At 45.8% G+C, this 16,563-nt stretch overlaps 1 protein-coding gene across 2 annotated transcripts in view; it reads left to right on the top strand.

Moving 5' to 3' along the window:
• Positions 1-5,204, top strand: part of sirt2 (sirtuin 2 (silent mating type information regulation 2, homolog) 2 (S. cerevisiae)) — a 35,611-nt gene extending 30,407 nt beyond the window's left edge. For both annotated transcript variants that reach the window (XM_078533327.1, XM_078533326.1), the window contains 2 exons: positions 1,115-1,181; positions 4,315-5,204. In XM_078533327.1, the coding sequence (XP_078389453.1) occupies positions 1,115-1,141 (27 nt within the window). In that variant the 3' untranslated portion in view covers positions 1,142-1,181; positions 4,315-5,204. The remainder of the gene's footprint in view (positions 1-1,114; positions 1,182-4,314) is intronic.
• Positions 5,205-16,563: the final 11,359 nt, after the last annotated feature.

The following is a 16,563-nucleotide window of genomic DNA, read 5'->3' as shown; positions in this document are numbered from 1 at the left end:
CAACCCCCTCGATTTGATTCCAGCTACATTCTGTATTGACTGTCCAGCAATGTGGTTGACTCTTAAATGCCCTCGGAACAAGGGAAATTAGGGATGGGCAATAATCCAGCCAGCGACTCCCATCCCCCCTATGAATGAATAAAAAAAAATTTTTAATACGCTCTTCCTCCAGCCTGTATCCTGACTCGCTGAAGTCTCAGTTCATCGCACGTTCACCTATTGGACGTTTCCCAACACTTCAAAACTCTGCACCTCCCCTCACCTTCAATCTCGTACAACCAAGAGTGTTTTGAAATCCCAAGTTTGGAGTCCCAGCGTCACTCATGGGTTTTATCACATCTCCCGTCCTACAAAACTTCAACCTGCTCGGTATCCTGTACAGTCAAGGTTCATCGAGGCCTTTCATCAAGATTTTTGAGTTTAGTGTGGGAAATCATACATTACCTTTTTATGAACACCTTCCCATCGCCCGCTGTGGCTGCCAAAATGACGGTTATGGTATGAGAGTGGAAGAGGCTTCATTAGGCTGAAGCATATTGCAAAGTGAGCGGGACTCTGCTGCTATTTTCTTTCTTGTCAGTGGACCGGGAGCGATGTTATAATTTTCCTTGCTTTCCCCTCCCTCCCTCCCTCCCTGCCTTTGGAACCTCCTCCATTTCCGCAACTCTCCAAAGTCTCTGCACTCCTCCAAAAGCTGACCTCTTGCACGTTCCTGATTTGCATTGTTCCCCCATTGGCATCCCTGCATTAGTGGCCTTGACCCTAAGCTCTGCAATTCCCTTCTTAGCCCTCTCCGCCTTGTAAGATGCAAACCTACCTGTTTGACCAAGATATCCCAATGTGTCCTAATATTTCCCTGGGTGGCTGGGTGTCAAATTTTGTCTGATCGTGACTCCTGTGAAGTGCCTTGGGACATTAATGGTGCTATATAAATTCAAGTTGTTGTTGTTGCTGCCGCCGACTGGATTGTGATGAAATGCACCCTGGTCACACTAACCTTTCCATATCTCCGCTTGACTCTACGTAGGCAAGATGATGCAAATGGGTTTGGCCTTAATGGGATGTCACAAAGGTTGCTTCTCTGCCCTGAAATGACACCGTTTTGTCTCAGCAGGGATGTGGCTTATGTGGGTTCATGTGATGATGGCTGTCTTGCTCTCGCTGACCTGCTGGGCTGGAAGGTACTGTAATATTTTTTTTAGATCTCATCTCCCGTGCCACAGTGCCTTTGGACTTTGACCATTTAGGGTCGTGGCTGTTATGAAATAATTTATTAAGGGAATGAGAGATGGTGGCAGAATGGTACTGTCACTGGACCAGTAATCCAAAGGCCCATGGCTGATGACATGGGTTCAAATGCCACCATGGCAGCTGAATTTAAACCCAATTAATAAAAATCTGGAGTTGAAAGCTAGGGCGGAATTTTGCGGCCCTGTGGTGGTGGGAGGGGGAGGGGTGGGGGGGCGGGGCCATAAAATGTGTCGAGCCGTTCAAAAGCCCATTGACTTCGGCAGGACTGGAAAATCCCGCCTGCGGTAGAGGCTGTAACATTCCGCACCCCCTAGTCTCAGTCATGGTGACTGTGAAATGAGCATCAATTCTGGTTCGGTCCACCAAGTCCTTTTGGAAAGGAAATCTGCCATTCTTCACCAGACCTGGTGACTCCAGACCCACAGCAACGCGGTTGACTCTGCCCTCTGATGTGACCGAGCAAGGCCTGAGATGTTGGACCGCAGCAGTTCAAGGTGATGGCTCAACACCACCTTCCCAAGGGCAGTTAGGGATTGGCAATAAACATTGGCCCAGCCAGCGACACTCCCATCCCGTGAAAGAATTAGCAAAAAAGCTATGACATTAAGGAAAGCGATACACTTAGCACGACACCAAGTACAATAGCTCTGTTCTTTCAGCCCAGAGGATATGGTTTAGCAAGCAGCCCTGATAGATGGATGAAAATGTTTCCAGACCGCCACACTTTTTAAAAATTCATTCACGGGATGTGGGCTTCGCTGGCTGGGCCCAGCATTTATTGCCCATCCCCAGTTGCCCTTGAGAAGGTGGTGGTGGTGAGCTGCCTTCTTGAACCGCTGCAGTCCGCGTGGTGTAGGAAGGCAGCTCACCACCACCACCACTACCACAAGGGCAACTAGGGATGGGCAATAAATGCTGGCCCAGCCAGCAAAGCCTGCATCCCGTGAATGAACATTAAAAAAGGAATGTAGCGGTCTGAAGACATTTTCTTCCATCGTATCAGCGCCCCAGGTGTGTGAGTCTACATCTTTACAGAGCGAATGCTTTTTGCAGGTGAATACTTTGCTCTTCTTACTGAAAATCCAGGGTGGGGGGGAGGTTTAAGCTGGGTTCAGTTGATAAGCACTCTTGGCTCTGAGTCAGCTTGTTTATTCAGACCTCATTCCAGCATTGGCAAGATGACCGAGGCTGTGTTAGGGACGGCCGCATCAGTGGGCGTGCTGTCTGTCAGATTTTTGGCTGATGTCCGATGGAATGTACGAGACCCCAGAGTCTGAATCGAGTGAGCAGGCAATTCCTTCCAGCATTTTGACCCTCGCACACTCTCTCTCAGCAGAAAAAGATTAATGGTCGTTCATCTGATTTATTGTTTGTCGCAGCTAACCAGGTTTACCTACCATTAGCAACAATGACATTTCAAAAGGAAAGCAGTTTATTGTGTGTTGTGTGCTTTGGAAATCTTGAAGATGTGATGAAGTGCAGTGGGATAGGCATTGGAACAGTCAGGCTGGCACAGTAGAGAGGTTTTCTGTTGAACATAGGAACAGGAGGAGGCCATTCAGCCCCTCGAGCCTATTCCAGCATTCAATGAGATCATGGCTGATCTGTGGTATATACCCTCCTTTGCCTCATAATCCCTAAATTCCTTTGGTTAACAAAAATCTATTCATCTCAGACTTAAAATCAACAATTGTTCGATAATCAATTGCAGAAGAGAGTTCCAAACTTCTCCCTGTGTGTGTAGAAATGTTTCCTAATTTCACTCCTGAAAGGTCGGACTCTAATCTTTAGACTGTGAGCCCTAGTCCTGGTTTTCCCTAACCAGTGGAAATAATTTTTCTCTATCTACATTATCAGTTCCCCTTAACATCTTGAAAACTTTGATCAAATCACCCTGGACCTTCAAAATTACAGGAAATATAAACCTGGGTTTGTTTAATCTCTCATCATAATTTAACTCTTGAATCTACTCTGCACTTTCTCCAAGGCTAATACATCCTTGGTGTCCAGAAATGACCACTGGTCTAACCAAGGCTTTATATAGCTGTAGAATGAGTTCTACCCTGTTGAGTTCTATTTCTCTAGATACAAAGGCTAATGGGAAACCAGCCTTTATGATTATTGTCCATACCTGAAGTTGATAGCTAAGGCTCGTTTTTTGTTATTCCTTCATGGGATGTGGGCGTCGCTGGCAAGGCCAGCATTTATTGCCCATCCCTAGACACTACAACTGAATAACTTGCTAGGCCACTTGAGAGGGCGGTTAAGAATTAACCACATTGCAGTGTGGGTCTGGAGTCACATGTAGGCCAGACCAGGTAAGGATGGCAGATTTCCTTCCCTAAAGGACATTAGTGAACCAGATGGGTTTTTACAACAATAGTAATTTCTTGGTCACCATCACTGAGATTAGCTTTCAATTCCAGAATTATGAATTATTTTTATGAATTAAAATTCTACCAGCTGAGGTGGCTGGATTTGAACTTGTGCCCCCAGATCATTAACCGGGGTCTCTGGATTACTAGTCCAGGAGGAGCGGGTAGATTGAGCTTTGCTCTTTGGGTTACCAGGGGCTTTGTTTCTTAATCGCGCCATTGCCTCGCCCTTCCCTATCTCTGTAACCTCCTTCAGCCCCGATATCTCTGCACTCCTCCAATTCTGGCCTCTTTGGCAGATCCCCCATTCCCGTCACTCCATCATTCAGCTGCCAAGGTCCCTAAGTGCTGGAATTCCCTCGCTCCACCTCTCTCTCCTGCTCTAAGACCATCCATAAAACCTACCTCTTTGGCCAAGAATTTGGTCATCTGACTTAATATCTCCCCATGTGAAATTTTGTTTGATAATGCACCTGCAAAATGCCTTGGGATGATTTGTAATGTTGAGGGCTCTATACAAATGCAAGTAATTGCTGATGTTGACATTGAGGGAAAAACCCCCCAAGTGAGGTTTCCATAGTTTATTGTGGTTGATCGTGTGGCCAGGCGGTATAAAAGTAAATGTATTCCATGATTCCCCTCCCACTCTGTACACGTTCTGTGCACCTTCTGTATAATTCTTCTGCAGGAAGAGCTTGAAGACATTGTGAAGGAGGAACATGCCTTGATAGACAGCAAAGCTGAGGGTGCACAAGGCACAGCCAGCCCCGGAGCCCCCGATGTCAAGAAAAGCTCGCCGGAGACAGAGAGAAGCAAGCAGGAGGCAGACACCGAGGGGGATAAGCCAGCTGGTTAAAAAGGTTGCCGGTCAGACAGATCATCGCATAGCCCGGCCAGGTGGCTGTAAGTGGGGGAAATGTCTCATGCCTTTTAATACCTTGTGTTAACTGATTGGAGTGACTGTCCAGTTTTGGGACTGAATCCCCCACTTCCTATCTCACTTTCAACCTTGTAGCATTTTGCTACTCCACCACCAGATGTCGCTAGTTTGCTTTTCCTTTCTAGTTTTGATTATAGACATCTAGTGGGGGTGGACAAGTATTGCTGTAATCCTTTCGGACCAGATGTATCCATAGCAATCTGAACAATGAGAGGTTTTTTTTCTAACCCTGTGAAATCCTTGTGTGTTCATTCCTCTAAATCAATTGGGGCTAAATTACTGCTCTCTGGGAGCCAGCTTCACTCGAAAGCAGAAAAGTATTGAAGACAAAACGCTTTTTGTTGGGTTTAGTTACTTTAACTGGAAGCTCTGTGTGTGTGAGAGGGAGAAAGAAAACGCTTGTCTGGCAAGTATGATTGATGGAGAAGGGACCCATGTAACTAATTGGATGGAAAATGTCGCAGAAATCCAGAGTGGTGAAGGTTAAACTTTAAACGCCTTAAACCTAACACCTTTCAATCTCTCTCTATGCATATCTACAGGTAATAATTATAGATGTAAATATAGATATCTATGTAATGGATGGCATGTTTCTGTTGTTAAGCTGTGAAATAAAACTTCAAATTAATTCACTTTGATTCACTTGCGAGTTTGTTTGATTGCTCCCAAGTTTCTAACTTTACAGATCTTTAGATATGTTCTATTTAGTGTGCATCTATAATATTTTTAATTCTTTCACAGGATGTGGGCTTCGCTGGCTGGGCCAGCATTTATTTCCCATCCCTAGTTGCTCTTGAGAAGGTGGTGGTGAGCCGATTTCTTGAGCCGCTGCAGTCCCATGTGGTGTAGGTACACCCACAGTGCTGTTAGGGAGGGAGTTCCAGGATTTTGACCCAGCGACAGTGAAGGAACGGCCGATATATTTCCAAGTCAGGGTGGTGAGTCACTTGGAGGGGAACTTGCAGGCGGTGTTCCCATGTGTCTGCTGCCCTTGTCCTTCCAGTTAGTAGAGGTCACGGATTCGGAAGGTGCTGTCAAAGTGCCTTGGTGAATTCCTGCAATGCATCTTGTAGGTGGTACACACTGCTGCTACTGTGCATCGGCGATGGAGGAAGTGAATGTTTGTGGATGGGGTTCCAATCAAGTGGGCTGCTTTGTCCTGTATGGTGTCGAGTTTCTTGAGTGTCATTGGAGCTGCGCTCATCCAGGCAAGTGGAAAGTATTCCATCACACTCCTGATTTGTGCCTTATAGATGTTGAACAGGATCTGGGGAGTCAGGAGGTGAGTTACTCTCTGGAGAATTCCCAGCCTCTGACCTGCTCTTGTAGCCACCATATTTATGTGGCTGGACCAGTTCAGTTTCTGGTCAATGGTAACCCCCAGAATGCAAGTCATTACAAGGCCAGGTTGCCTCTAAGAGGCTCTGAGGTCAATTGCAGTTCTCCTACCTCTTCTGGCAGTGAATAGAACTCCGTTCCATCGACCAGTGGTTCTCGGAGTGCTCCTTGGGCCACTGACAGCCTGTGAGGGGCCCTCCTGGTGGCCTGCAGGCTGGGCTGAAATGCAAATCGCTGACCTACAACGCCACAGCTGAGGCCATATGAGAGAACAGGCCAGAACCCTCAACCCCACCAGTCGTGAGACGTCACACAACCAGGCTGGCTCCCGCGTGTGTGGCAGGAGTCATCAGAGGCGCTGGCAAGAATAATGTAGTTTTATCAGCAAGGTTTACATACGACATACAAGTGTGAGATTGGATTTTCAACACTTGTGGGGTGGGGGGGTGCTAAAAGCAAAGAGGATCCCACTGAGCATATGAATCAGAAGCAGGAGTAGGCCATTCGGCCCCTCGAGCCTGGTCCGCCATTCCGTAAGATCATGGCTGATCGGATTGTGGCCTCCGCTCCCATATTCCCATCTACCCCCGAAATCCTTTGACCCCCCCACGTTCTTAGTCAAGAATCTATCTACCCCCGCCTGAACAATTTCCAGTCAGCCGAAGGTGAAGCCCAACATGAGACTGAAACTAAGATAAAAGCAAAAAAACTGCGGATGCTGGAAATCCAAAACAAAAACAAAAATACCTGGAAAAACTCAGGTCTGGCAGCATCTGCGGAGAGGAACACAGTTAACGTTTCGAGTCCGAATGACCCTTCAACAGAACTAAGTAAAAATAGAAGAGAGGTGAAATATAAGCTGGTTTAAGGGGGGGTGGGACAAGTAGAGCTGGATAGAGGGCCAGTGATAGGTGGAGATAACCAAAAGATGTCACAGACAAAAGGACAAAGGGGTGTTGAAGGTGGTGATATTATCTAAGGAATGTGCTAATTAAGGGTAGAAAGCAGGACAAGCAAGGTACAGATAGCCCTAGTGGGGGTGGGGTGGGGTGAAGGAATCAAAAAAGGCTAAAAGGTGGAGATAAAACAATGGATGGAAATACATTTGAAAATAATGGAAATAGGTGGGAAAAGTAAAATCTATATAAATTATTGGGAAAAAAAGGGGGGGATCGGAAAGGGGGTGGGGATGGAGGAGAGAGTTCATGATCTAAAGTTGTTGAACTCAATATTCAGTCCGGAAGGCTGTAAAGTGCCTAGTCGGAAGATGAGGTGCTGTTCCTCCAGTTTGCGTTGAGCTTCACTGGAACAATGCAGCAGGCCAAGAACGGACATGTGGGCATGAGAGCAGGGTGGAGTGTTGAAATGGCAAGCGACAGGGAGGTCTGGGTAATGCGGACAGACCAAAGGTGTTCTGCAAAGCGGTCACCCAGTCTGCGTTTGGTCTCTCCAATGTAGAGGAAACCGCATTGGGAGCAACGAATGCAGTTGACTAAATTGAGGGAAGTGCAAGTGAAATGCTGCTTCACTTGAAAAGAGTGTTTGGGCCCTTGGACGGTGAGGAGTGGGGAAGTAAAGGGGCAGGTGTTACACCTTCTGCGGTTGCATGGGAAGGTGCTGTGGGAGGGGGTTGAGGTGTAGGGGGTGATGGAGGAATGGACCAGGGTGTCCTGGAGGGAACAATCCCTGCGGAATGCCGCTGGGGGGGTGAAGGGAAGATGTGTTTGGTGGTGGCATCATGCTGGAGTTGGCGGAAATGGCGGAGGATGATCCTTTGAATGAGGAGGCTGGTGGGGTGATAAGTGAGGACAAGGGGGACCCTATCATGTTTCTGGGATCCATTGTTTTATCTCTACCTTTTAGCCTTTTTTGATTCCTTCACCCCACCCCACCCCCACTAGGTCTATCTGTACCTTGCTTGTCCTGCTTTCTACCCTTAATTAGCACATTCCTTAGATAATATCACCACCTTCAACACCTCTTTGTCCTTTTGTCTGTGACATCTTTTGGATATGTCCACCTATCACTGGCCCTCTATCCAGCTCTACTTGTCCCACCCCCCACCCCCTTAAACCAGCTTATATTTCACCTCTCTTCTATTTTTACTTAGTTCTGTTGAAGGGTCATTCGGACTCGAAATGTTAACTGTGCTCCTCTCCGTAGATGCTGCCAGACCTGCTGAGTTTTTCCAGGTATTTTTGTTTTTGTATGAGACTGAAACTCTTTGGTTTAGAACCAGTCATCAACTCGTTGGCATCTCATCCAAAGCAGTGCTGTTCTCCCCATTCATTCTGATGAGGTTTTTTTTTGTGGGGGCAAGTGAAAGCAGGTGGAGTAAGACCAGGAGGTGGTCCCCACAGGGTCTTTTACCCTATCTAAATGGTCCGTGGATCAACAGGTTTGAGAACCATTGCCATTAACTAGGCTTCTATTGCCTTGAGTTGTAGAAGATGACATAATCAAACTGATGACTATTAAGATAAATATCAGACGGGTAGGTGGAAACAATTTCCTCTGAGAGGGGTTGGTGGGGGAGGGGGTGTGGTGGTGCCCAGAACAAGGGGGTGTCACCTCTTAAAATCAGAACTAACCTGTTCAGGGGTGATGTCAGGAAGCATTTCTTGACACAAAAGTGTTGTGGAAATCTGGAACACTCTTCTTTCCACCCACCCACCCACCCCTTCCTCCCCACCCCACAAAAAAGTTGTTGAGTCTGTAGGTTGGTGGAAAATGTCAAAACTGATTGATAGGTTTTTGTTAGGCAAGTACATTAAAGATTACAGAACCACAGTGGGCACATGCGCGTTACGAACATACGATTTAGGAGCAGGAGTAGTCCACTCGGCCCTTCAAGCCTTCTCTGCCATTGAATAAGGCCTGATCTGACTGTAACCTTCCACCTACTCCCCAATAACACACACCCTTGTTTATCAAGAATTTATCTACCTCTGCCTCGAAAACATTCAAAGACTCTGCTTCTTTTGAGGAAGGAAGTTCCAAAGACTCACGACCCTCTGGGAGAAAAAAATGTCTTCCCATCTTAAATGGGTGACCCCTTATTTTTAAACAGTGACCCCTAGTTCTAGATTCTCCCACAAGAGGAAACATCCTCGCCGCATCCACCCAGCCATAATGTAACTGAGTGGCAGAATAGACTCGAGGGGCTGAAAGGCCATCCAGAAGAACAAGGGCAGGTGCACAAGGGAACGCTACCCCCATCTACAGTTCCCCTCCAAGTCTCTCACCGTCTTTCGCTGTCACTGGATCAAAACCCTGGAACACTCTCCCTAACAGTACTGTGGGCTTACCTACACCACATTGACTATAGCGATTCAAGAATCGATTGCTAGTGACGCCCACATCCCACGAATGAAACAAAAACGTTTCACAGAGCCACTTAAAGGTCAAAGCCCGCAGAATAGTTAACATAAAGAAGTTGAATTGGTTGCCCTAGCAATTTAAAATGGTAAATTAGGAAGGATATTATTGCCATAGAGGGAATGCGATGAAGGTTCACCAGACTTGTTCCTGGGATGGCGGGACTGTCCTATGAAGAGAGATTGGGGAAACTGGGCCTGTATTCTGTCGGGTTGATCTCATTGAAACCTACAAAATACTTAAAGGGATAGACCGGGTGGATGCAGGCCCTGCTTGGGGAGTCTAGAACCAGGGGATACAATTTCAAAATAAGGACCGAGATGAGGAAATGTTTTTTTTTTATACTCAGAGGGTTGTGAATCTTTGGAATTCTCTACCCCAGAGGGCCGTGGGAGCTCAGTTATGTCTAAAGTGGAGATTGACAGATTTCTAAATACCAATGATGCCAAGGGACATGGGGATAGTGTGGGGGGGGGAAAAAGGCATTGAAGTGGATGATCAGCCAGGATTGTACTGGATGGCAGAGCAGGCTGGAAGGGCTGAATGGCCTACTCCTGCTCCGACATTCCTTTGTTATGTTAGCGGAAATGCATGAACGGAGACAGGAAGACAGGTTTATGGGCAGGATGTGCGTGTTATATCTAAGATGTTTAGTGTGTGTGTGTGTGTGTGTATTCATGCATTTTTGGCCCCTTCTTTCAAGAGGATCACATGATGAGGATGACGTAGAAATCGTAGCCTGATACAGTAAGAGGCCATCCAGCCCTTTTTAACCTGTGCTGGCTCTTTTGAAAGAACTATCCAATTAGTTCATCAGCCTGCGCTTTCCCAATCCCCCTACAAATTTATCAGCGTGAAGTATTCAACTAAATTCCCTTTTGAAAGTTACTCGTGTGCGTTGTCTGCCTTGTGTGTCTCTAGATGCAGGAAGCTTTCTAAGTCTAATCAAATAAAAATCCAGATTTTCTTCTATTATTGCTGTCCAGCGATCCCTGTGATTGAGAATGGACTTGGGCAGTTTTTTTTTGTGGGGGAAGGAGGACCTTCACAGTTGAATAGCTTCCCCATGCTCACTGTTTGCATAATTGCTCCCTTGGGATGGCAATGTCAACAATGGAAGGAGGTGGAGTGAAAACAAATAGCTTTTTTGAAACAAGATATTTGTTTAGTATGTTCAATAGTTCCTTTTTATTTGCCTTAAGCACTTTTAATGCTAACTGGAACCATCTAGAAGGACAAGGGCAGCAAACATTTGGGAACACCGCCACCTCTAAGTTCCCCCCCAAGCCACTCACCATCCTGACTTGGAAATATATCGGCCGTTCCTTCACTGTCGCTGGGTCAAAATCCTGGAACTCCCTCCCTAACAGCACTGTGGGTGTACCTACACCACATGGACTGCAGCGGTTCAAGAAGGCAGCTCACCACCACCTTCTCAAGGGGCAATTAAGAATGGGCAATAAATGCTGGCTTAGCCAGTGACGCCAGAATAAAATAAACCACAAAAGTAAAATGCTGCTACAAATTGGAAGTAAAATAAGGAAAATGCTGGCAATGCTCAGCAGGTCAGGCAGCATCTGTGAAGAGAAGCAGTTATCATTTTAGGTCGATTACCTTTCATTAGGCATATAAATAGTAAAAGAGTGGTAAAGGAAGAGTAAGGCCGTTTAGGGACCAAAAAGGACATGGAGGCAGAGGGCGTGGCTGAGGTATTAAATAATACTTTGTATCTGTCATTACAAAGGAAGGAGATGCGGCCCAGGCCAATGTGACAGAGAAAGTAACTCAGATACCGGAAGTGTTTACAATTGTTAAGGAAGAGGTATTGGATGGGCTGCCTGTACTTAATTTTGTTAATGCACCAGGACCGGATGGGGTGCATCCAAGGATATTGAGAGAAGTGAGAGTGGAAATTGTGCAGAAACTGGACATAATTTTTCCATCTTCCTCAGACTCAGGGACAGTGCCAGAGGACTGAAGAATTGGGAACGTTACACTCTTGTTCATGAAGGGCGTAAGGATAAGCCAGTCGGGCCAGTCAGTTTAACTTCAGTGGCGGGGAAACTTCTAGAAACCATAGTTCGGGATAAAATTAATAGTCACATGGACAAATGCGGGTTAATTAAGAAAAGCCAGCATGGATTTCTTAAAGGAAAATTGTGTTTAACTAACTTGCTGGAGTTTTTTGAAGAGTGTTGATGAGGGTAATGCTGTTGATGTGATGTACATGGACTTCCAAGAGGCATTTGATACATATACATAACAAGGCTTGTGAGTGAAATTATAGCTCATGGAATAAAAGGGACGGTAGCAACATGGATACGGAATTGGCTGAGTGACAAGAAACAGATTAGTGGTTAATGGATGTTTTTTCTGCTGGAGGAGGGTTTGTAGTGGAGTTCCCCAGGGGACAATGCTGGGACCCTTGCTTTCCCTGATATTAATGACCAAGACCTTCTTGTGCAGGGCACAATTTCAACATTTGTGGATGATGCAAAACTTGGAAGCCTTGTGAACTGTGAGGAGGACAGTGTAGAACTTCAAAGGGACATAGACAAGTTGGTGGGATGGGTGGACAGATGGGAGACGAAGTTCAATGCGGAGAAATGTGAGATGATTCATTTTATTAGGAAGGACGTGGAGAGACAATATAAAATAAATGATACAACTCTAAGGTGGGTGCAGGAGCTGGGGGGCTTGGATGTATATGTGCATAAGCCATTGAAGGTGGCAGGACAGGTTGAGATCATGGTTAAGAAAGCATACAGTATCCTGGGCTTTATTAATAGGGGCATAGAGTACAAGAGCAAGGAGGTTATGTTGAACTTATATAAGACACTAGTTCAGCCTCAGCTGGAGTACTGCATCCAGTTCTGGGCGCGCACTTTAGGAAGAATGTGAAGGCAATAGAGAGAGTGCAGAAAAGATTCACAAGAATGATTCCAGGGATGAGGAACTTCAGTTATGAAGACAGATTGGAGAAGTTAGGACTGTTTTCCTTAGAGAAGGGAAGGTTGAGAGAAGATTTGATAGAGGTGTTCAAAATCATGAGGGCTGTGAACAGAGTAGAGAGGGTGAAACTATTTTCACTCGTGAAAGGATCGAGAACGAGGGGGCACAGATTTAAAGTAATTGGCAAAAGAAGCAAAAGCGATATGAGAAAAAACTTTTTCACGCAGAGAGTGGTTAAGATGTGGGGTGCGCTGCCTGAGAGTGTGGTGGAGGCAGGTCAATCAAAGCACTCAAAAGGGAATTAGACTGTTATCTGAAAAGGAAGAATGTGCAGAGTTACGGAGAGAAGGCGGGAAAATGGCACCAAGCGAATTGCTCATTAGAAGAGTCAATGGACCGAATGGCCTCCTGTGCTGTAACAGTTCTGTGATTCTGTGATTAACACGAGGTGGGGTTTGTTACCAGAATGTCAATTGTGTTCTGCGAGAAGGCAGCTAGCTGTAAAATTCAGATTTCAGCAATCCCCCAGAACAGAAGGAGGCTCTTTGGGCCACAGCACCTGTGCCAGCTCTTTGAAAGAGTTACCTATCCAATTACTCCCACTCCCCTTCTCTGTCCCCCATAGTCCTGAACATTTTTCCTGTCTTTACAGTACAGGTTTTTCAAATCCATTCACAGGACATGAGCATTGCTGGCAAAGCCATTATTTGTTGCCCATCCCTAACAGCCTTGTGCAGAAGTGGACCATCTTTTTGAACACAACTGAGTGTTTTGCTTGGCCACTTCAGAGAGTAGTTAAGAGTCAACCACATTGCTGTGGGTCTGGAGTCACATGTAGGCCAGACCAGATAAGGATGGCAGATTTCCTTCCCTAAAGGACGTCAGTGAACCAGATGAGCTTTTACAACAATCCAATTGTTTGATGGTCACCATCACTGAGACTTGCTTTATATTCCAGGTTTAATTAATTAATTGGATTTGACGTGGTGGGATTTGAACTCCCATTTCTGGATTATTAGTTCCGGCATTGGGATTACAAACCCAGTAACGTAACCACTGGGCTGTACTCATTTCCTCCCCCCTGTTTTTTTTTCAAATTTTACTTCTGAAAGAGTTACCTAATTAACATTCTTTAATCTCCTTTCTCGATCTCAGAACCTGCTGTTTGATTTTTTTATTTTAAATGTCAAGCGTTCTTTCAAGTTCTGTAACCTTCTTACAGTTAGGGACTGATTACACACAAGAGTCACCACACTCTCAGAGTGAGTAACCCCTTCACCCTCAGATCTAGTTACCGGGAGACAAAGTACACCTCGAGGCTGGTACACTCAAAAAATCTTACCTTTCATGCACTTTACTGAGATGAAGGAGCAGATTTCTGTGGATAAACAGACTGCTCTAATAATTTCTTAATTAGTGGCACTGGTCTATTACAACAGTGACTACACTTCAAAAGCACTTAACTGGCTGCATGTGCCTTGGGATCGGCCGAAATCTTGAAAGGTGCTATATAAATGCAAGTTGTTTTTTTTTTATTCACGCCATACAATGGCTAACAGAGGAAACACGGACTTGCATTTATATAGCATTCTTTATGTGGTAAAACGTCCAAACGCTTTATAACTTCAATAGTCGGACAAATGTTGACACTGAACCACGTAAGGAGATATTACTCAGAAGGACAAAACAGTAAAAACTTGAGAAACAAGAATACTGGTCTGAACTGGTCTTTTACTTCTGGGTAGGACAGGTGACCAAAAAAACTTGGTGCAAGAGGTAGGTTTTAAGGAAGGAGGAGACAGAGAGGCTGAGAGGTTTGGGAAGGGAATTCCAGAGCTTGAGGCCCAGGCAGCTGAAGGCACAGTCAGTAATCACGGAGCAATTAAAATCAGGGATGTTCAAGAGGCCGGAATTGAAGGAAAACAGAGGGCACAAAATTAAGGAATCGGTTTTCCTTATCCATTTGCACTGTCCCTTTGTTTCTCTGCGCACTCATATCAGTTCCTTTCCTCCACTTACATTTACAGTTTTATTTGTGTTATAGCGATGAGGAGTTAGAATAATAATAGTTTAACACCCACTTTACTTTTCAATTATCATGGAAGAAGGATGTGTTGCTTCGAATATCTTCCCCGCCATCCCTCCTCAGTAATTCTCCAGCGAACTGTGTGTGAATCTCAGTGTGATTGCTCTGACACCTCTATAATGTGGCAATGTTGGAAATTGCTAGGTGTTCACATTTGGAAATAGAATCAAGCTGATGATTGGCTTGAGTTTCGAATACTCTCTGTGTTGTGATAACAGGCTAACTTCTGTGTCTGTCTGCAACAGAAAAGCATTTACAACAGCGTCCCTTCTTTGGTTTCTGTGTAGCTTTCGCACCTTAAAGGGACAGTGCCCGTGTGCAAATCTTCCATCGAATGTTAGTCAGTTCTTAACCGGTGGTGTATGGAGTTAACCATAAATGACTGGTACTGGTCTGAACTGGAGTTCTATTTTAAGGTATACAAGATCTGTTAGGACCAGAACCATCATATCCAAGTTTTACTGGTTTTTCCTTCTGGGTAACAGAGACCAGGGATTCAACCTGGGGCCTTGCTGACTCATGAGGTTCGAATGTGCCCTTATACTGCACCTTATCATGTGTGTCTTTCATTTGAGATGTTAAACTGCAGCCCCGTCTGCCTCCTCGGGGGTAAAAGACCCCACGCCACTATCTTGACAAAGAGCAGGAGCGTTCTCCCCAGCGCCCTGACCAATATTTCCACTGAATCAGAGAATTGTTAAGGTGCAGAATGAGGCCATTTGACCCATCGTGTCTGACCTCCACTAACCACTAAAGTAGATGATCCGGTTGGTTGTTAACACATTGCTTTTTGTGGGAGCTCACTGTGTGCAAATTGGCTTCTGCATTTCCTACATTACAACAGTGGCTGCACCTCATTGGTTGTAAAGCGCTTTGGGACATTCAGAAAGGTGCTATATAAATGCAGAGTCCTTTCAGTTTTTAGGCGATCCCATCCAATGGATTACCTTTTGATGTGCAGGTGGGTAAACGTCAGCTAAATTATGCACAGCGAGATCCCACAGCCACCAGATACAGTGAAGTACCAGTTGAGTCTTTTCCCTGTGGAGAAATGTTGAGCTGTCACCAGGGGGAACAACACTTCTCCTCTCCAAATAGTGCCCGTGGGATCTTAACATCTACATTGGTGGGACCAACGGGCCTCAGTTTATTTTATTTTTTAATTCATTCACGGGATGTGGGCTTCGCTGGCTGGGCCAGTATTTATTGCCCATCTCTAATTGCCCTTGAGAAGGTGGTGGTGAGCTGCCTTCTTGAACCGCTGCAGTCCGTGTGGTGTAGGTACACCCACAGTGCTGTTAGGGAGGGAGTTCCAGGATTTTGATCCAGTGACAGTGAAGGAACGGTGACATATTTCCAAGTCAGGACGGTGAGTGACTTCCAGGTGGAGGCGTTCCCATCTATCTGCTGCCCTTGTCCTTCTAGTTGGTCGTGGCTTTGGAAGACGCTGTCTAAGGAGCCTTGGTGAATTCCTGCAGTGCATCTTGTAGATGGTACACACTGCTGCTACTGTGCGTCGGTGGTTGAGGGAGTGAATGTTTGTGGATGTGGTGTCAATCAAGCGGGGCTGCTTTGTCCTGGACGGTGTCAAGCTTCTTGAGTGCTGTGGGAGCTGCACTCATCCAGGCAAGTGGAGAGTATTCCATCACACTCCTGACTTGTGCCTTGTAGTTGGTTGACAGGCTTTGGGGAGCCAGGAGGTGGGTTACATATTGCACGATTCCTAACCTCTGACCTGCTCTTGTAGCCACAGTATTTATATGGCTAGTCCAGTTCAGTTTCTGGTCAATGGTAACCTCCAGGATGTTGATAGTGGGGGATTCAGTGATGGTAATGCCATTAAACATCAAGGGGCGATGGCTGGATTCTCTCTTGTTGGAGATGGTCATTGCCTGACACTTGTGTGATGCGAATGTTACTTGCCACTCAACCCAAGCCTGGATATTGTCCAGGTCTTGCTGCATTTGGACATGGACTGCTTCAGTATCTGAGGAGTCGCGAATGGTGCTGAACATTGTGCAATCATCAGCGAACATCCCCACTTCTGACCTTATGATGGAAGGCAGGTCATTGATGAAGCAGCTGAAGATGGTTGGGCTGAGGACACTACCCTGAGGAACTCCTGCAGTGATGTCCTGAAGCTGAGATGACTGACCTCCAACAACCACAACCATCTTCCTTTGTGCTAGGTATGACTCCAACCAGCGGAGAGTTTTCCCCCTGATTCCCATTGACTCCAGTTT

The sequence above is a fragment of the Cetorhinus maximus genome, chromosome 32 (assembly GCF_964194155.1).
Source record: "Cetorhinus maximus chromosome 32, sCetMax3.hap1.1, whole genome shotgun sequence".
Classification (NCBI taxonomy): Eukaryota; Metazoa; Chordata; class Chondrichthyes; order Lamniformes; family Cetorhinidae; genus Cetorhinus; species Cetorhinus maximus.
The sequence above is the reverse complement of the archived record's forward strand: the minus strand, read 5'-3'. Positions and strand labels throughout refer to the sequence as shown.